This window comes from Urocampus carinirostris, chromosome 13, assembly GCF_059441175.1.
Source record: "Urocampus carinirostris isolate Australia breed hairy pipefish chromosome 13, RoL_Ucar_1.0, whole genome shotgun sequence".
NCBI classification, from domain to species: domain Eukaryota; kingdom Metazoa; phylum Chordata; class Actinopteri; order Syngnathiformes; family Syngnathidae; genus Urocampus; species Urocampus carinirostris.
Window position 1 is genome coordinate 7604012 of NC_142361.1, and position 21699 is coordinate 7625710.

At 38.8% G+C, this 21699-nt stretch overlaps 1 protein-coding gene across 3 annotated transcripts in view; it reads right to left on the reverse strand.

Annotated features, from left to right (window-relative positions):
- The window catches only part of LOC148353632 (serine/threonine-protein kinase MARK1-like), a 70389-nt gene that overhangs the window by 22275 nt on the left and 26415 nt on the right, over positions 1–21699 (reverse strand). For all 3 annotated transcript variants that reach the window (XM_088350756.1, XM_088350754.1, XM_088350755.1), the window contains exons 4-8: positions 6289–6337; positions 4701–4766; positions 4453–4523; positions 2105–2161; positions 1624–1860 (exon numbers count right to left, since the gene is read on the reverse strand). In XM_088350756.1, coding sequence (XP_088206882.1) covers positions 1624–1860; positions 2105–2161; positions 4453–4523; positions 4701–4766; positions 6289–6337 — 480 coding nt within the window. The remainder of the gene's footprint in view (positions 1–1623; positions 1861–2104; positions 2162–4452; positions 4524–4700; positions 4767–6288; positions 6338–21699) is intronic.

The following is a 21699-nucleotide window of genomic DNA, read 5'->3' on the forward strand; positions in this document are numbered from 1 at the left end:
CTCAACTTGCTAGCTTTAATAAAAGCCTTATCGTGATCTGATCGTGAACTTTCTGTGAAGGTTATTGTAACCATCAAGTTTGTGACTAACTTGTAACAGTAATAATATGTATTTGATTAAAGGCCATAGCTGAAAAAAATCCTTGATTTAAAAAATAAAAATAAAAAAACAACTGCTATTATATCATGTAGTATTTATTTTCAAACTATGCCGGGGCATATTTTTACCACTTAAGTTCAAAATAAACAATATTTTGCATTAAAATGTCACCTTTGAAGATTTTTTTAGGGTGGGACTTATTTATATTACCTATCTCAATGTTGTGTACCAAATGTAAATGTTGTTGGAACGATTTTTTAGTCAGCAAAAATAAAACTTTGCTGAAAACATAACTTTTATACTAGGGGGTAGGTAAAGCACTTAACAATAAAAATAAAATAAAAGTGCATCACATTTCTCCTCTGTAAACGTCTGCAACCTCATGAATCATTTCGACAGTTGTACATTATAGAGTAGACGATAGAAACAGGAAATTCCACTCTTAATCTGTAAGTTTGGGAAACACGGAATCATTCTGATGCACGTTAAAAAAATAATTAAAAAAATCAGTTAGGAAATAAGTGGCCACTTGGACCCACATAATACAGGTGATATTTATTCATTCAACACTGTAAAGATTTCAATCACTTTTAATGCATTGATTTTCATAAGGAAGTATAAAGTAGCTGTATACCAGTCCAAAATGTGCGTGAGGCATCGTTGAGCATATTTCTGGATACGTATGGTGCTGTATTTATTATATGGGCTTATGAAATTGAGTGAATAAACAGTTTTGATTTGATTAAAGTGTGGGTTTTTTTGGGTCACAATCATGCTTGTTATTAGATTAAGAGCTCTGATTCAACGAGTTGATTAAACTGACATATAATTACTTGTAAGTACTGTTATGAGTTAAGTTAATTTTAAAAAAGAAAGGGGAAAAAGACAAAACAAAAGGAATGAGCAATTATTGCATGAGTCACAACAAATACAGCTTCTAATGATTAAGTTTTGTGTAGGGAGTTCGCTCCTAATTACTAGAGGCATTGTTCCCTTGCCCTCAAAGAAGTGAAAGAAAAAAGATTTGGAAAAAAAAAACATAGTAGTAGTAGTTGTAATATGTAGTAGGTGCAAGAGGAAGTAATGGGATTGGGCCTTGGTTTATCATTTCATATTGGTGATCACATGGAAAAAGTTTACAATGTAGACATTAGTGCACAGCCCCACGGTGCGGAGGTCCAGGAGTAGATTCCAGCTAACGCAGCCTCCCAGTGCTGAGTTTGCATGTTCTCCCTGTGCTGTGGGTGTCCTCCGCGTACAGGAGTTTCCTCCCACGTTTCAACACATGCATGTCAGGTTAATTACCCAGTGCAAATTGTCACTGGTGTGAACGACATGTGAATTGTCTGTCTCTGTGAGCCCTGCGACAGGCTGGCGACCAGGTCATAGTGCCCTTTGCCCACTGGCTGAAGATACCTGGGATGGGCTAGCACCCCCACAACCATAGTGAGGATAAGCAGTGCAGAAAATGGATGATAGATGGAGTACATTTTTATTAAAAATCATCACATAGCATCCTCATACCTTGAGGTTTTGTCCATCGAAAGGCAGGGAGCCGCTGACCAGTGTATATAGGATGACCCCGAGGCTCCACACATCCACCTCGGGTCCATCGTATTTCTTTCCCTGAAAGAGCTCCGGGGCGGCGTAGGGCGGAGAACCGCAGAAGGTGTCCAGCTTGCTGCCCACTGTGAACTCGTTGCTGAAGCCAAAATCAGCTATCTTGATGTTCATGTCAGCGTCCAATAGAAGGTTCTCAGCCTTCGAGAGGAAACAAATAGTTTGGTGATCACATTCTACATATCCTGCTTCCAAAGAACTGCCCACCCAACATGTTGTTGGTCTTTGGTGGCGGGGATTGTTTTTTTTCGTTGTCCAGAACTTTTTAGGAGCTGCATAACATGAGTTTTACTCGTTTAGACTACATTTTCACACAACTGCAAAAATAAGCAAAACCATACAGTCATGATATTAGTAATATCTGCTGAATAGTGTGTCTGGTTACCTTTAAGTCCCTGTGAACGATCCTCCTTTGGTGGCAATACTGCACAGCAGACACAATCTGTAAGACAGTAAAATATGTTTTTTTCTAGCTGAAAATGCATCACATGTTGACAATAATCTTCCTAAAATGTACATTTCATGTAAATTGAGTTTGCAATTTTATTCTATTTATAGCACTAGAGTAATCCCCTATACCGTATATCAGTCTGTCTATAGTGTAAAATGATCATTAAATTAAGAAGTTTAGCAAACCTATACAACCATGATATTTTTAGTCTGGGAATAAATCCTTTTTTCAAAAATGCAGTTTTTGCGCGAACATTCTTTGGGGATTAAAAATAAGTGCATACCTGTTGTAAATCAATGAGAAAAAGTTAATTTCAAGGTTAAGAATGTGTGTGCCCATTTACAAACTAGTGCTGTCAAAGTTAAGGATTTTAAGGTTAAAGGTTCTACTTTTAAAACCGTATTCCAAACTCTTATACACATCATAACCAGTGTTGGGCGCATTACTGGAAAAAGTAAGTAGTTACAGTTACGTCATTTAAAAAGTAATTGAGTGAGTTACCTCCAGGATTACTAAAACCAAAAATAAAACATTTCTCTGAAAGTAACTAACTGGTTACAAACTACCGAATATAATCGCATAAAAGCTGAACCCCTAAAATCGCCCAAAAAAAAGAACAAAAAGAAATAAAATAAAACGTTTAAACCGACATATGGAAACAGTGAACTCTTCATGTTTCCTGGATTGTGCAATTTTGAGAGCCAGCACACAAACACTTAGCCAAGACATTCCATATAGATTTTGTCTCTGGGGTTCAAACCAGTCCAAGATTACAATTTTAGGTACACTCTTATAGGGCTGCATTTTGGAGGGAAAAAAAACCTAATTGCAATTTTTCAGACGAGTATTGGAATTTCGATATAATTGTTGATTTTAAAAGAAAATTTTATTTTTGTGCTCAAGTATGCTGAACAAAAAAGTCAGCTCACTTTTACCCCAAATTCTGTGCTCACCCATTTGAGACATGCCCCACCCCACGCACCATTCGCTACTGGTGACACCCGACTATAAACGCACATGTAGGCTGACACCTGCCTTCAGTATTTTATTTTATAGTGAAATGAAATGAAATGATCTGCATTTATATAGCGCTTTTCAAGTCAAGACTTCCCAAAGTGCTTTACAGTGTGCTTCACATTTTTCCCAATAGCGGCCGTGCAGCCATGTAAGGTGCTAACCTGCTTATTGGGGGCATTAGGGGTTCAGTGTCTTACCCAAGGACACTTCGACATGTAACACTGAGGAGCCGGGATTCGAACTGCGATCTCTTGATCCCAAGACGAGCGCTCTACCTCCTGAGCCACTGCCGCCCCAATAGTTGAGAATCTAGCTTTGATGTGAGAAAATACAGTCTTGTACCACGGACAGACTGAGGAGATCTTTTCTTCCTCATGCCATGAGGCTCTTTAACTCCACCCGGCGGAGTAAAGGCCCACATTAAACCACATCCCCCACATTGCATATTACCGTATTTTTTTTGCAGTGTGTATTCTGTGTAGCACTATCTGGATACTCTATAACACGCTACATTGGGTATTAACACGTCACATTGGGTATTTGTGTATTGTATTCTTTTTGCTTTATTATTGTTTTGTTCTCCAGCGCAGGGATGCTGCTGGAAAGTATCTATCTATCTAGCTATCTCTTATTGAAGAGAAATTCAGCATCCTCATACTGTGTGCCTGAGACAGTGCTACAGTAACTGTATTGAGTTGTACTTTGTAGGTAAATATATAAGCCCACCCTTCATTGAGTGGTGCTGGTGGATGAGAGTTGTACGTGACCACGCGAGTGGTACCAGATGGATTTGGCAATCATCAAATGTTGTAACTCATTTAATTTGTAGTGTAACAACAAATAGTAATGACAGTAGAATTGCTAATCTTTTAATAACACCTTACAGTACTCTTTACCTCTAAAAGTAATACCAGGAACCGTATCTTTGTAACGTGGTAGTTCCAACACTGATCATAACACACATAAAAACCAACTAACGGTGTGAGTCATCTTATCCTTTTGAAAATTGATTTTGGGAATGTGAAAGGAGTGGATTATCCTTCACATGTGCTTGACTACAGTGACTAAAGGCACATGCATTCACTTTGTTTTACCGTCAAATAAGCATAGGCGAGGGCTGCCCAGATACTGGCTGAAAGCAGACCACTGGGTGTCAGCACATTCAGCTGCAACGTTTGAGTGAGTTGCCCCAACAAGCCGAGAAGGCTCTTGCTATCCTCCGCAGTCAGTGACACAGCATGTTCTTGCTGCATGATGTGACTCACCTGCCTGAACTTGGCCCTGGCCTCCTTCTCCTTCATCCTACCATGGGCCACCAGATAATCAAACACCTCACCTGTAAATATAAACATTTGTGAGTGTTGAAATCAGATACGTTAGAACATGTTGGATTCAAGCGTTCATGAGAGGAATTGGGGCGGGGCCAAGGTCTGCAGTCATGGCATTGGTTTGCTGCACATGGGCAAGGACTAATATTGTGGAGCATTCACAAAGTCAACAGAATATCACTCACCGCCACTGGCATATTCCATCACCAAATAGAGCGTCTTCTCTGTTTCTATCACCTCAAATAGTTTTACTGCAAAGGGCAAAAAAGACATAATTGGGCAGAGGGACTTATAAGCACCACAAAACATCAGGTAAAACAAAATGTACCCTCTTTATTTTTTAATGTTGAAGCTGCATTCCACTTAATGAATAATTTTTGCATCCAGAATGCTGCCAGGTTACATAAATGCTCACTTTTTTTTTTTACTGGTTTGCTCTAAAGGCTACCAGCATGATATGCATTTCTAAAAAAACACGTTATTGTTATATTGTTACAATGTTATTACTACGTTGTCATTATTAGAGTTTAAAATAGGCTCAGTCAAGCACTAAACCTCATAATAGTTAGAAATCAAATTTCTTTAAAAATTAAAAATGTGCGTTTATAGTCGGGTGTCACCAGTTCATAACCAGTCCGGGGGCTACTCAGATGGTCTTGCGTGGCTACCTGGTGCCTGCGGAGACACTGATATAGAAAATATGCTCAAAAACAAGATGTAATCTCATCAGGTTTAGTTTAGGCTATGAAAGAAATATATTAAACGTTTACTAGATGTGATCATAGTTGACTATTTTTAACTAAAATTGCACAATTTGTGTAAATTACGAATTCGATAATAAAAACACTTATTAACAAAGTAAATATACCTTTATTGAAATTGTATTGCAAAACAAAAATTTCAGATATATTTTAAATACAATTAAAATATAATTGTTATGTTGTCAAATATATCTGAAATTTATATTTGAAATACTATTAAAATATAATTGAAATGAAATGAAATGAAATGAAATGATCTGCATTTATATAGCGCTTTTCAAGTCAATGACTTCCCAAAGCGCTTTACATTGTGCTTCACATTTCCCAATAGAGGCCGTGATCTGTGCAGCCATGTAAGGCTCTAACCTGCTTATTGGGGGTAATTGGGGGTTCAATGTCTTACCCAAGGACACTTCGACATGTAACACGGACAAGCCGGGATTCGAACTGGGATCCCTTAATCCTAAGACGATCGCTCTACCTCCTGAGCTACTGCCGCCCCCATAATTGTTATGTTGTCAATAGAAATACAAAGAGAAATTATAACAAACGAATTAAATGATGAATCAAAACAAAAATAAAATAAAATAAAAAATAATACATCAAGTTTACACAGCGTTGATAACATGTTGGTTCAGAAATATCCAAACAAGGAATACGGCAACATCTTGGGAAATTAATTTTGCCCTGAAAATTGGGATGAGCAAATAACCCTCAGTGCATCCGTCTAAAATAAGATGTTTCCTAGTTAAAAAACAAAACAAAACACCGGTTGTTTTGTGGATCAATATTACAAGTTTTTAAGTGTTTAAATTTAGTGTTATTGCTCACATCAATGTTTACAAAGTGTATAGTAAAAAAAAGGAGTGGACTTTTTCATAATCATGACATGCAGTTTTCTCAAATATTTTGTTAACTTGGAGACGTGCCAAGCCCCTTATGCTTTTCGGTTTTCTAATAATGTTCTTCAACATTTATCTGGAAGTAGACTAGTATCAAAACAAGAACTTACCGATATTAGGATGATTCAGTAACTTCATTATTCGCACTTCCCTGAAGAGCTGGTGACACACAGAGACATTTGTCTTTTGGAAAATTGCTGATAAGACACGTTTGGAAAATTCCATTATGGACACACAACTACGGCACACAAATTCACAAAGTGGATTAGACGGGTGGACTGAAGCATCATGGGACTTTGTTACTATGTAAAGCAACGTGACTGATGCACTGGTAATAATTCCAGATGTCAGGGATGATGATGAGGGGTGTATGGAAAAAAAAAATCAACCAACATCATCACCCAGGAGACGCACTGCAGTATCAGTACACAAGCTGCCAGCTGGTGCAATCCAATAAAATAATGCGAAAACATCTTTGTTCCTCCAGCATCATGTTTATCGACTGACTGCAGCTTGGCGTCATGTCAGACGATCTCCTACAGCCACTTAGAGGTGCTGTTGAATCATTTACATTCTGCTGGCTAACCGCCTGAGCATGATGCTCTAAAATTGGGACTTTACTGCCTTTTGACGTCGATGCTGACGTCAGTTTTTGGTAACAGTCTTTGCTTACCTGATGTCTGTTGCAAGAGAACATTTTCTGGGGAATCATCTTCACTTCAATGTTATTTAGGTGAGTAAATGTACAATATTAGTGAGGCATGAGCCCGGCCCAACTGGAACCTCTTATATACTTTCTTTCACTGCTAATTCAGTTTTCCATTTCACACTGGACTGCTCTTCCAGAAACCCCTTGCCTCATTAATTCGCTCGAACGAAAAAGATAATACGTAATTCATTGGTTATTGAGTGCTGGAGTTTGACAAATGCTCCTGATTTAATCTGACTTATATTAAGATTACATAAACAAGTATAGTTGTAGTTAGAGCCGCAACGATTAGTCGACATTGTCCACAAAGTTTGCTAATAGAAATAGTCTACAATTAAATCCATTGTTGACTAATGTCGCGGACATGCTTTTTCAACAGAGTGAGGCATCTCTACATGAATATAATGTCTGCTGAGACTCACTTATGTGCAATAGCATCTCTGTCTCGAGCGGTAACATACAGAAATTACGGTGTCAACATCAAGTATGCGTACCAAAACTTCTAAAGTTTGGGAGCATTTTAGCTTGGATATGGCGGATAAAAAGACAATTTGCAACATTTGCAAAGCAGACCGTGTGTATCGTGGCAGTATTACTAATGATCGAACAATTAAAGAGAACAGTCGGACATTTGAATAAAAAGTCCTACTCTTTATTTTTATTTATATCAAGTAACATTCAAGCCAAAATGGTTTTGATGATACGAATTGTACATTTTATACACTTATATTTCCCTTAAAAAAGATTGGCCGTTTTGCCAGACTGTGCCTGACAAACGGATAAATTAAATGCATGCAATCTGAAGAACAATCGCGACTTGCTAAAACATTAAAAACAACATGTGAGGTGTTAAAACCGTTTTATTTAAAACAGATTTTTTTCTACTTGATTTTAATTTGTTATTATTAATTTTTGTATTTTTATGTCCCTTTTTTGTTTAGCATTATTTACCACATCATTAAATTAACTTTATGCTGAGTTTTAGAAAAAAATCGTAATGTCCTGATTTTTCAAGAAATCGTATTGTTAGTGACGAGCTGACTATTAAAATAGTTGTTAGTTGCAGCCCTTATTGTAGCTTAACCATTATGAGAGAAATGTATGATATTGCTAAGTGCTTGGGTGACACCTAGTTTAATAATATATTGTAAAACCCACATTCCTCTAAAGACCAAAATAAACGAGTGTGGTTTTTCTTGAATTTATTTTGTCAGGTCAACGATTACGGTGCATCCTATCAAATAGGTTTTTAAACAATTCATGCAGCAAAAGAGCACTGAGAAAAATACCATTACTTAGCAAAAAAAAATGATTGCCTGACTTAGAAGACAATAAACAGGCCTTTGCCTTAGTTCATGTGACTTTACCACCAAGTAGGACATTCTTCATTCTTATGAATGAGAGCTGAGCTAAAGACCATCTCATCTTGAGGTCTGCCACTTCCTCCCTCCCTTGCCAATTCACTCCCTTACTCTCTCATGTGCGTCACTATCCTGCAGCCCCCTCACATGGGAAGCACACCTGTGGATGCTCATAGGCAAAAATTACAACAAATCTGAGGAGAGTTGTGGAAAATGACTGACAGTATTTGCACCTTAAGTACGCCCTCATCGCAGAGGAATAATGACATGCTTGATGGGGACCCAATAAATGTCAATTATATGTACAGGTACAAGGAAGAGTCGCTCAACCTAAACTACAAACCATTTTAGGTTGTTATGCGCTCTTTAAATAGTAAAGGAAAAAAATCTGATTTATAAAAAGTCACAAAAGCTAACGGCAAATTGGATGAATATGACAACATGCACATTGTTCAACACGCTCCAGTAGTCTGTGCCAGTGACCTACTTTCACCCACCCAGGGGCACCTAGACTCCCAAACTAGACTTAATTATGACAGAGTCCCTACACGCAGACTAACACATATCAAGCTCAGAGTATTTACACAGACTAGCTGAACTATTTCAGTCCTACAGACGCTCTTCTAACAAGGATATTATTGTTAGGAAACTCTTGTGGCTCTAATGAGGCTATGTATGTGCGCATGCACACAGGTCAAGCATGAAGCTTGAATCAAAAAGACTGATGTCTGGCCCTCTCATTTGTTAATCATTTTATAGGCTTAGAAAATATATTACATCATACATGGAACAACTACACTTGGATGTTTAAAAAACAGATACAATACTTTAGACTCCAATAATTGACAGAAAAGATATACGGCAGGTAATTATGCTAAAATAAAAAAAAGGTTGAATGGGGTTGGGGGGTGTGCAAAACTGATGCTGCAGCAAAAAAAAAAATAAAAAAAAATGTAAGACTAAGCATCCTTCGGCGCGTATGCCCATTCACTTTTCCGCTCATCTGAACCAGAGCAAAGCTGCTGTCGAGCCGCAGGGTTGACGGCATCTCATTGGCTTAGACAGCGTGGCAGACATGAGATGCACATAAACCATCCTTATTGGAGCACAGCCTGACAGTTGGCTATTTTACGACTGTTAGAAAATACATTCATGAGCCAATACATTTCTCAAAATGAGCTTCATGAAAATCTGCTATAGGCCAACAAAGGTTTTCACAACCTTGGATTCCAGTGGCCTGAAACAGCATTTCAGCATTCAGCTTAAACACTTATTTTTTACAGATTAGGGTGAGAAGGAGGATGGGAAGGTGGGCAGAGAAGGATTAAAAGAGAGGCCTATTTTAATGTTAGAAGGCTGTAATAAACATCCCTGACTACAGACAACAATTTTTGTATTTCCTTGGGTCCTCGGGCTGACCTCGTTCCCTGTGTGCTGTCCAAGTACCATAGGGTCACGATGCACCCGAGTATTTGACCTAGTCTTACCAAAATAGTTATTGGCTTATTTTCCCTGAGCATTGGCATTTTTTTTAAAAAGCAACATAACATCACAAACTTCAGAAAGGTGCAAAAACAGTAGAAAGCTTTAACTCAGATTTAAAACTTGGATTAGGGACAACAATACTCTAAAAAGTTATTAAAAATACCCAATATAAAGGGGAAAAAGTACCCAAAAGAAGTGAAAAAAATCCAACATACTCATTTCAGAAGTACCCAAAGACTAATTTGCTCTTCTGAAAGCCCCAAGCAGGTAAACAAAAATATAAACACAAATGTTTCCTTTGTGCAACAGTGGGAAAGAAATGGGAAGAATACAAATTGTGTCTTTGCCAAACAAAGCCTGTCCTTTTCTTTTCATAACATCAACGCGCCAAGAAGAAAAAACAAAAAACACTGGATGTCCTCCATCGTTGTCCTTTGTTCACTGTGTAGTGTTACTCATTTTGCTAGAATCCATTGACTGGCTGTACCGTGTCACAGTGTTATTATCACACAGCAGAAAAAAAAGGCTTGCGTTTATAAGCTAAATTGCTGGGTCAACACATGGGGACAGTCTGAACAAGTGCTCACCTTATAGGTTCTGTGTTAAAAATCCTGTACATGCAGCAAGCTGCATAAGACGGAGGAGCCGTGCCGTATGGTAAGCCCATGATTGTTCCTCTGAGACTTGAGTGTCAATGTGATGGTTAAAAATGCAACAGGTTGAAATTTGAAAACTAAATCAGGGTGGACTCACACTAGGTCCATTTCTTTCAGCCCACACTCAAGTTACTCTACCAAACGGTGCTCAGGCCCAGTTGCTTTTAAAATATGCAACACACATTGATTCATGCAAAAAGAATATGTCTTCATAGGCGGGATCAGCACTGCTATGGAGAAATAACAGCAAAAAGAAGAATAAACTTTGGCTAAATACAACGTTGGCAACGTGCATCTCTGGATGCATGTGACGTGATGGTTTCATTTCACATGGCAATTGCCCCCTTGTCTATGCCCATCTGTAAGCAAGCCTGCACATCTTGGGATCAATGCAGTGCTCAGTCGTGGATCAATTGTGCTCGCATCTGATTTGATTTGATCACATTACCCAAATTTTAGTTAACCTGCATTGGCTCCCTGTTAGCTTAAGATGTGATTTTAAGGTTCTGTTGGTATTATACAAAATCATGCATGGACTTGCTCCCTTAGATCTTTCAGATTTAATTTCGCCGGTCCATAGCCTTCGCTCTGAAAACGCTGGTCTCCCAAGAGCCAAGAAGAGTCCGCAGGTTCGAGAGCATTCTCCATCCGGGCTCCGGTGCTGTGGAATGCTCTTCCCCCTGAGATTTGATCTGAAACCTCAGTGGAAATGTTTAAACCTAGTCTATAAACATGACTTGACTTGACATCTAAATTCTGGCCTTAAGCAAAAAGTGTGCCTGGCCAGGGTAAGATGGCCCATGTGTGAGTGTGCCCTCAATTGTGTATGAGGCCTTCTAAAATTTGTAATAGAAATTGAATGTTCCTTACTATATAGTCTTTCAGTTCTCTTTGTTTTTTTAAACTAAAGACTGACTCAGGCTAAATGCAAAAGCAAACTGTAGCTGCAGCATTTCAAGAATACTGTAGCCTGTCAGGCTGGTAAGACACCAGAGTCACTCATCAATAAGATTGACTGAAAGTTGCTCACAACTGTTTTTTTTTAGTAAAACCATGCTTAGCATCACAGAAAAACATATTATAACACTTCTAATCAATCCTTACAGTGATGGAAACCACAGCGGAGCTCGACTAGATTCTCCAGCCACAGACATATTGCATGGCAAAATCAGTTTGATTCCTCTGTTTTTTTTTTCCCTGAAAAATTACACCTAAATAGTGTTAGATCAGAATGTCATTTCTAAGCTTTACGTTCAAACTGCCTGGAGGTAAAGTCAAGTCAACTCGAGTCATGTTTATTTTTATAGCCCTTGAAGTGATTATAAAATACAATTTTTCAATTAGGCACACAACTGTAGTGTTCCTCCCACCATCATGCAGATATGTTACAAAATATTTCATGCGCCACGGATCTTGAGAAATTAATTTTCAAGGTAGACAGTTTGACCTTATATCCTCTAGAGCTGTGACGTCACCAGATGACTACGAGAAGCAAAACAAATGGCGCGTCCCGTTAAAAAACCAACAGCGATTGTAATAATCAGTGAATGCATAGCGCTCATTTCAGTTTGGAGTAATTGGAACTTTGCCCACCACGTCGCTGGGGGACTTTTGACTGTTGTGTATGAGTTGATCATTAAAGGGTAAGTTTACCTGCCGTTGTGTACAGTGTGCGTTCCTTTTTTGACTTTGCCTCATTTTAGGTATGCGATTGTGACTTTTCCTCTCCTGTTTTTTGCCACTTATCTTGCAATTAATGTAATATTGTCCAGATAGCTCCCCTATTAGCGTGCGTTTTAGGTTAGCCCTGTTAGCAGTCCAGCTGGCCAGCCTGCCGTGTTCATTGTTTTTTTTTCTGGTTTGTGTTTGTTGCTAATGTGGCTCGCGATTAGCTTGGCTGCTCACAGCATGCTTTTGGTCAACCAACATCAGGTTTTATTCCGTCGATCGTTCCCGGTTTGCCGTCTATGCCAGCCATCTAGCCTGCCATCTAGCCTGCCGGGTCCGCCCCTGTTAGCTCTGTGTGTGTTATGTTTGCCAGTTCGCCCCATTCTCCACAAAAACTACCAAAACTTGGCTTAAAACACACAAAACCTTTTCGCCTACTTCACTGTAATCCACTGGCTTGCTAGGGTGCTGGTGTGTTTCACATGATGTCAGATCTCAGGAAGTAAAAGACTGTCTTCAAAATGCATTATCTCGGAAAATAATTGGAATAGACCACTGACATATACACAGATATTATGCATAAAACATGTACTACTTTCTCACATTTTGTATGTTTAAGAATTTGGGAATCTCTTTAATCACAAAAATGTCTCAAAGTGCTGCACAGACAATAATTACAGGGTAATAGGTCAAAATAAAATATTATTTATTTGAAAAAAAAAAAAGGATTTTATAGAAAAAAAAATGTATTTATCAATTAGTAGATTTCTGACATTTTCCTGTCATGTTTAACTAAATTAAGAAGACACATTAACTCTTGAAGCAGGTTTTATTTTGAATGGGCCAAACATGCAAATCTTTATCAAACGCATCAAATATAGCAATAACCTTAATTAAATGAAAGCACGCTAGTCAAGTCAAATCATGATTATTTGCATGGCCCTTAATCACAAAAAGTTTCAAAGGGTCTTAATATGTACCAAGAGGCCTTCTTTTATATGCTTAGCCCCTCCCTGCAGGTATCATATGTCACATTTGATGATGATAATAATTGTATTAATAACAATATTAATAACATAAGGATGGTGATAATACTAATAAATTATATAAATTATATTCACCTGCCATGTACGCATTTAGTTCGGCATTTACATGAGATTATTTTCTCACAATGTTTCCATACTGTTTAAAGTATATTTTAAAGTAAGATCGACAATTATGGGCTTTTCAGGGCCTATACTGACATTGATTTTTCATATTACGAGGACGCTGATAACCGATATTAGGAGCCAGTATTTATTTGCTGTAAAAGCTTAAAAAATGTCGTGAGACATTTTTAATAATGCAAAAAGACACAATCAATATTTGTTAATGATAATAGTATGCATATATATATATATATATATATATATATATATATATATATATATATATATATATATATATATAGCGCTTTTCAAGTCAATGAAGACTTCCCAAAGTGCTTCACACTTTTCCATTTTACACACTAACAAACCGAAAGCAGCGTCAGCCATGCAAGGGAACTACCTGCTATCGGGGGCATTAGGGATTCAGTGTGTTGCCCAAGAACACTTCAAGGAATCGAACCTGCAACCTCTTGATCCCAAGACGAGCGCTCTACCTCCTGATCATAAAAAAATTCAATCGCGATCTGAAACCTTTTACAGTAAATAAATTAGAGTTTCAACACAACTAACATGACTGTTAATTGTGGTAATCCTCTGTGGTCTCCTAAAGCCACACAACACAATATGTTTGAGGTGTGTCTCACTTTGCAAACAGTAGATAGGTAGTCAGATTTTAATTTGAATTCAAAAATGTGTTTACAAAGGCAGTCCAATAAAAACAGGGTCTGATTCACAATGGTTCTCTGGTTATAGAGATCACTGAACAACTATATACAATAAACATGCTTTACAATAAGGCTACTAAAGCACACTACAAACATGCTTTACAATAAGGCTACTAAAGCCTACTTGTGTACAACTAGTCTTGGTCATTAATATTATTTTAGCTAAATATTTTTAGTAAATATTTTTGCCTATTTATTCTGACTGTCTTTTATCATATTATTTTCTTTAAAGTTCTTAATAAATCTTTACCCTGGAGTGCCATGTCTATTCCTGTTACATGTTTCACCACGTTGTTATCAATAACAAAAAAGAGAAGTCTGTTCTAAACTATTTTTATTCACCTCAGGTCGCCATCTTTATAGTTTTTTTTGTGTATGTGAATGCATTTTACCTCAAAAGGCTTGACCTGGCTTCTTGAGTAATGTTGAAGTGAAAGAGTGTGTTAAAGTGGCCGTGTTGACCCAGGATAGCATTGGCTCTTGACTTGCTAACCATTAGCCAGCCAATGTGGCGATTTACTTTGCAAAAGTTGTGGTCATCAACAAAATCGTGAATACAGGTGCTTGTGTTCCTCTGTTAGCTTAACAAAAGCAATCAAATGAGCCATAACTGGGTGAATTTATTTTTGACCACTTGTAGGAGTACATTATGTTTTAATTAGTGGTGGTTGACTGTATTATATAAGCTAAAAACGTTATTTTACCTAATACGTATTTGTTTCCATGTCCATGCGACAATGCAGTAAAAGCACATTTTAGTTTTACTAAACTTTGAGTATAGTCTTATTCTTCTTTACTGGTTCTCACAATAACAAACAGTTAGATGTCCTCATAGAATCACACCAAAATAACATTTCATTTTCTGAACCGCTTTTTCTATTGAAAGTCGCTGGGTTGCTTGGCCCATCCTAGCCATTTTTGGGGGAATGTGGGAGGAAATTGGAGCGCACAAGGGCATGGGGAGGAAATGCAAACTCCACACAAAGAGGCCAGTAGCTGGAATTGAACCAGATAACTCAGAATTGGAAGGCGAACGTGATAATGGCAACACACACTGGTCGTTATAGTAATGTTTATCGATGTACGTGCCAAGTAAATAAATATAAAAACTCACCAAATGAACCAAACCGGTGAAAAGTTTTCATCGTTTTGTGGTCACTGTGTCATGTTTTTGACTTAGGGGCCCATGAATTCTCCAATTGTTTTGTCATACGTTTTTTCACAGCGGCAATTTGGTCTACAATCGTTATGACATTGCTGACTATTACCCAAGCCGATTGGCTAAAAGCACAAATTTGGTTTGATTCATCCTACACTGTATCTTTGGCAGACGGGAATCCTTTTTTCCATCGTGACAGTTTCACCATCCAACAGGCAACTGCGCCCATCTGTGCGAACCACGATGATTTTAACTCAAACGTACGGACCCCTGTTTCAAGTTCATTTTGAAACGTAGCAGTGTCAGTAAACTCGTATAAGTTACTCTGTTGTCTATTTACTGACCATTGCTTCATCACTATGATTTTATGCAAATCTAAAAGCAGCTCATACACCCTCAAGGATTGTCATCAAAGAACAATTAGACATCTCAATCCAAAAAACTTGCTTGACATGCCGCTAAAAGCCCTGTGGACTTAATAAGTGTCACCCGGTTGGCATGTGAAACCGGGCAACACTTGATGGTCTACAAACAATGCTGTTGTTTTAAGGGCCTAAGGGACATGTCAGTTGGCCAAGAAGAAAAAAGTTCACTGTGGGTGTTTTCTTTTATCGCAACCCGCATAGCCCTGTTCCCATGGATAGCGTTGGACACGCTGAGTCAATGAGGTCATTGTTTACGCCCTGGAGACCGAGTGCTGCATTATAAGAAACACACGTCTGCAATGCAGATGGCCCGTCTGTATACAGTTACACCATAAGAGGCAAAGTAGAGGACAAAGAAACTGCCACAAAGGTCACCAAATAATTGTTAATAGCATAATCTAGAGATGAGTCAAACTTGGATTGAATTGGCGTAGTACTAGGGGTAATAATTTAATGTAATCTGAGCACCATTTAAAACTTCAAATCATCAACTACAGTATTCATTCGTGTATAACAAGCACTCGTGTTTGACGTGCACCCCTGATTTTGGATTAAGAATTCATATAAAATGTTGTTTTACTTTGTCTCAGCTCAAACTAAGCATTATAAGTGTCATACGTTAAATATGTGCAGCAAGATTTAAGTCATTTATTGACAACGTAAATTATTATTCACTTCCGGTTCCGGGTTATCGAGTGGCGGGAATTTTGTGTTGCTCACGTCGTCGCGTCTACGAGATTGTTTCAGATTCCTACTTTAGCAGAATTCTGGATTGAGACTTTTTATCTTGAAAAGTTTCGGGTAAGTATCTCGGACGATTGGCGCAAGGTAAGTGCCGCGCACAATTGTTTTTACAGTCGGAAGCTGCTGCCGATCGTTGTTGAAGGATATCCCCTCCCACGGCTGCTAGGACGCTCTTGGCATCCGACGCTTACAAGTAAGTATGGGTTGCTGTAAAGGTTGCTCCCGTGTCCGTAGGCAGGTTGCCCTTCTAGAGGGACGTGTCCGTGAGCTAGAGCAGTTTAAACGGAAAATGTTAGGTGCCTCGGACACCACTGCTAGCGTGGGTTGTAGCGAACCTGCTAGTCCGGTTAGCATTAGCCCTAAACGGCATGCTAATCGCGGTGAGCCAATTCAGACGCATAACAAGTTCAGCCCCCTAGCTAGTCCCACTCCACCCCGGTCTACTGGCTCCCGCACCCTAGTTATAGGTGACTCCATCACCCGTAACATAAAGCTTAGCACCCCAGCCACGGTTATGTGTATTTCTGGGGCCAGAGCACCCGACATTGAGGCTAATTTGAGGGAGCTGACGAGCAAACCTAGACACCAGGACAGGGCTAGCTACACCGATATAGTCATTCACGTCGGCTCCAATGATACTAGAATGAGACAATCTGAGATTACAAAGAAAAATATTGCTAGGACCTGTAATCTCGCCAGAAAGATGAGTCGGCATCGAGTAATTGTCTCTGGCCCCTTGCCTGCGAGAGGCAATGATGAGAGGTTTAGCAGACTAGTCTCGCTAAACCGATGGCTGGCAAGTTTTTGCAATCAGAAGGGATTTAGGTTTGTGGATAACTGGCCTGCTTTCTGGGGCCGACCTGACCTGCTGAGGAGAGACGGCCTTCACCCTAACTGGGAAGGTGCTCTCACTCTTTCTAAAAATATAGATTACTGTTTAAGCCTTCCATGACAGGATACACTAGTGCAGGCCAGGTCACAGGTGATTAGTGAACCTGTTACCATGGGTGCGGAGTCTGTAACGCTAGAGCAAACTAGCGCTATGCTAGATTCATGCAATTCACATAGTTTTTGTAGTTTAGAGTGTTCTACTGACTGCACCATACACCCTGATTTATACTATTCTATAGCATCTTCTTCTGTGCCTCTTACCTCTGTTTCTCCCTTGTTAGGTGAGGAGGGAGAAGAAATAACATTATTTTCTACCAATAGTCATCCTGCTACTCCACCGGTCAACAATATTCCTGTGGTATGGAATTCGGGCCGCATCTGCCGTCATGCAAGGCACAAGACCCGGGACCGGCAGTCGAATCCTGTGGTGGTTACCACTAAGGTGCAAAACTCGCGAAAGGTTTCAGCTCAGTCCACAGTGCTGAAGCTTGGCCTTCTTAATATTAGATCACTAGCCTCCAAAGCTTTACTTGTTAATGACCTTATTAATGAACACAATCTTAACCTTATTGGCCTTTGTGAGACCTGGTTGAAACCAAATGAGTTTGTAGTGTTAAATGAGGCTTCTCCCCCTAACTTTGTGAGTGCGCACTTGGCACGACCATGCAAAAAAGGTGGAGGTGTTGCTCTTATATCGGAAAATAGGTTGAAATTTACTTCTAATACCCCTACTAGTTTTAAAACGTTTGAAGCACTTGTTATGAGGTCCTTAATGTCAACACCAATTTATGTAGTTGTTGTGTATCGCCCACCTGGACCATACTCAAATTTTTTGGAAGAATTTTCTGATTTGTTAACAGACTTAGTTACGTATGCGGATAATGTTGTCATTATTGGTGATTTTAATGTTCACATAAACTCCCCATCAAATTCACTTGCAATTGCATTTAAGTCACTGATGGATACATTTGGTTTCAATCAAATAGTTGATGTGCCAACTCATAAAGATGGGAACACTCTAGATCTTGTCCTGACCCGTGGCGTAGTAGCCTCAAATGTTACAGTGTTACCGTATCCTAATGCCATCTCTGATCACTATTTTGTTAAATGTGAGGTGTTGTTTAATGTTTACTGTGATAAGGAAAATATAGGCTTTAGCAGTCGCAATATCCGCCCTAAAACGGTGTTAGCCTTAAAAGAATTATTACCTACGGTAACTGCAGCCTTCCCTTCGTACACTGGGTCTGTTGACTCACTTACAAACAACTTCAATACTGCTTTGGTAAATGTTCTTGATTCTGTGGCGCCCCTAAAGTATAAATTCCGACCCAAGAAGAATACACCTTGGTTTACTGAAGAAACTAGGTTACTCAAACAAAGTTGCAGAAAAATTGAACGAAAATGGCGCACTACCAAGCTGGAGGTTTTTCGACTGGCCTGGTGTGACAGTTTGCTGAAATATAAAGTAGCTCTTGCCTCAGCTAAAGCTTCGTATTTCTCTAAGATTATTGTTGAACATAAGAATAATCCAAAATTTTTATTTGACACAGTGGCGAAACTTACCAGACAACAACTTAACCCAAATGGTTGCACTCATTCTGCTAATGACATTATGGGATTTTTTAATAAAAAGATTCAACTAATCAGGAATGAAATTTTAAAAGAACGCTCTGTTTCCTCCTCCTATATCAAAGATGTGGAGGTGCTAGGTATGGACTGTGTCAGCGGTTGTTTAGAAACATTCTCCAGTTTCAATGAATTGTCCCTTGATAATCTAACACAGATGGTCAGTAGGGCCAAACAAACTACGTGCCTGCTTGATCCGTTTCCAGCTTCACTGGTGAAGGATCTGTTTGAGATCTTAGGACCATCAGTTTTAAATATTATTAATATATCGCTATCCTCGGGTATTGTTCCTGTAGCCTTCAAGTCTGCCGTCATTAAACCCACGCTTAAGCGACCTAACCTTGACCCAGAAAGCCTAGGTAATTATAGGCCAGTGTCAAATCTGCCATTTCTTGCGAAATTACTTGAAAAGGTCGTTGCACAGCAGCTAAATGACTTCATGTCAGAAAATAACCTTTTTGAAACTGTCCAGTCAGCATTTAGAGCAAATCATTCTACTGAGACAGCCCTTGCAAAAGTAACCAATGATCTCCTTTTAACAATAGATTCTGGTGCCTCATCAATGTTACTGCTGCTGGATCTCAGCGCTGCTTTTGATACGGTCGACCACAACATATTATTGATTCGTCTAGAACGCATTGGTATCTCAGGAACTGTACTCTCGTGGTTTAGGTCCTACCTGTCAGACAGGATGCAATGTGTTAACTATGGCAATATGACCTCTAAACAATCTAATGTCCCTTGTGGTGTTCCTCAAGGCTCTGTACTTGGCCCCCTTCTTTTTAGTATTTATATGATCCCGCTTGGTGACATTATCCGCAAGTATAATATTAGTTTCCATTGCTATGCAGATGACACTCAACTGTATGTGCCACTGGAAAAAACTGGACATTTAAGTTTTAGAAATCTGGAGGATTGCCTTACTGAGATTCAAAGATGGATGTCAAATAATTTTTTACGCCTTAACCGAGAAAAAACTGAAATGTTGATTATTGGTCCAGCTCACTGTCGTCATTTGTTTTCAAACATTACCCTGAACCTAGACAAATGTAATATCACCCATAGTGACTCGGTCAAAAATCTAGGTGTTATATTTGATCCTAATCTGTCGTTTCAGTTACATGTGAAAAATATTACTAGAATAGCTTTCTACCACCTCCGTAATATTGCGAAGATTCGTTCAATGCTGTCCCAATCAGATGCAGAGATTTTAATTCATGCGTTTATTACTTCTCGGCTTGATTACTGTAATGTATTGCTTTCTGGTCTCCCGATGTCTAGCATTAAAAGTTTGCAGCTGGTTCAGAATGCGGCAGCTAGACTTTTGACTAAGACTAAAAAGTTTGAGCATATTACACCTGTATTGGCCAACTTGCACTGGCTCCCAGTCCACTTAAGATGTGACTTTAAGGTTCTCTTATTAACATATAAATGTTTGCATGGGCTTGCACCCTCTTATCTCTCTGATTTGATTTCCCCCTATGTTCCTGCACGGAGTCTGCGCTCGGAAAATGCCGGTCTACTTGTGATTCCGAGAGCCAAGAAGTCTGCGGGCTCGAGAGCGTTCTCCATCCGGGCCCCGGTGTTGTGGAATGCCCTGCCTCTGGAGATAAGATCTGCAACCTCAACGGAAGTTTTTAAATTGAGGCTTAAGACACACTTCTATTCCAAAGCATATGATTGATGCCCACCTCGTATTCTGTTTTGTCCTGTCTTTTTCTGAGGCCTGCCTGGCTGATACGAAGGAGAAGGATGATTTGGGATGGGTCAGCGGACCGGGGTCTGACCTGCAGCATGTCAACCCCTGCATTTACCAGCTGGCGTCGTCCTTGATGTCATGCTCTTTCCGGACATTTTCAACATCTTACCTAGTGTTTACTATTCTGTGTACAGTAATGCTAATTGTAATTCACCCTGTTCAATCCTGGAAGGGGGATTACCACATGTGAGGTCCTTTCTCAAGGTTTCTCTTTTCTCCTCACACTGAGGTTTTTGAGTTTTTCCTTGCCCGCATGCTGGTTTGCTAGTTTAAGATCAGGTAATTGTGTAATTTTGTAACTGTAATCCTGTGCAGTCCTTTGAGACATTTTTGTGATTAAGGGCTATATAAATAAATTTGACTTGACTTGACTTATTATTTATTTATTTATTTAATTTCCTTCAAAGCCCAATTCATCATCAGATTCACCGTTGTGCTTCTTTCCTTCTTTGTTTATATCTTTCAGGACAAGACAACATTTTGTTTTCTCCATTCAATAGAATTCATTTCTGGTTACGTGAATCAAAATAGTTTAATATTAAGATAAAATCAAATGCCTTTTCAAATGTCATCTATATATCTGGTATTCTAGTGGCCACCGTGACCTGGGTTCGATTCCTGTTGCACCCAAAGTTTTGCGATTCTGGTCAGCGATATTTTTTGACTGATCAATCATTGCACAAATATGGTAATATACTACGGTAAAACCTCATGTATAACGTGCACGCAAAGTTTGAGTTTTTTTTTTGAGAGAAGATTGTGCGTTAAATAATAAACTTTAGTATCTGATTTGTCACTTGTCACATATTTTAGGTGGGTTGATAAAATTGATGTAATGTATATGTTAAAATTCTGTTACTAAGGCAGATAGTCATGTAGCTAATCTTCATGGCTAACACCCGTTTATTTTCAATTTGACAATACTAAACAGCACGTTAGACACTAAGAAAGGAAGCTAATTGAACTTGTGTAAATCAATATGATTTTGTAAATGCAATCCTTTTGATTTCCTTCAATGGAAAAAAATACTGTTCAAAAAACGGAAAATGGTACAACATAGTAACATTTTAGGGGTGGGAATTTCTATAGCATGACACCATAGAAACACAAATATTTTGGCCCATGGTTATCATAACATCATTCTCTTTCAGTAAGGTGTACCGAT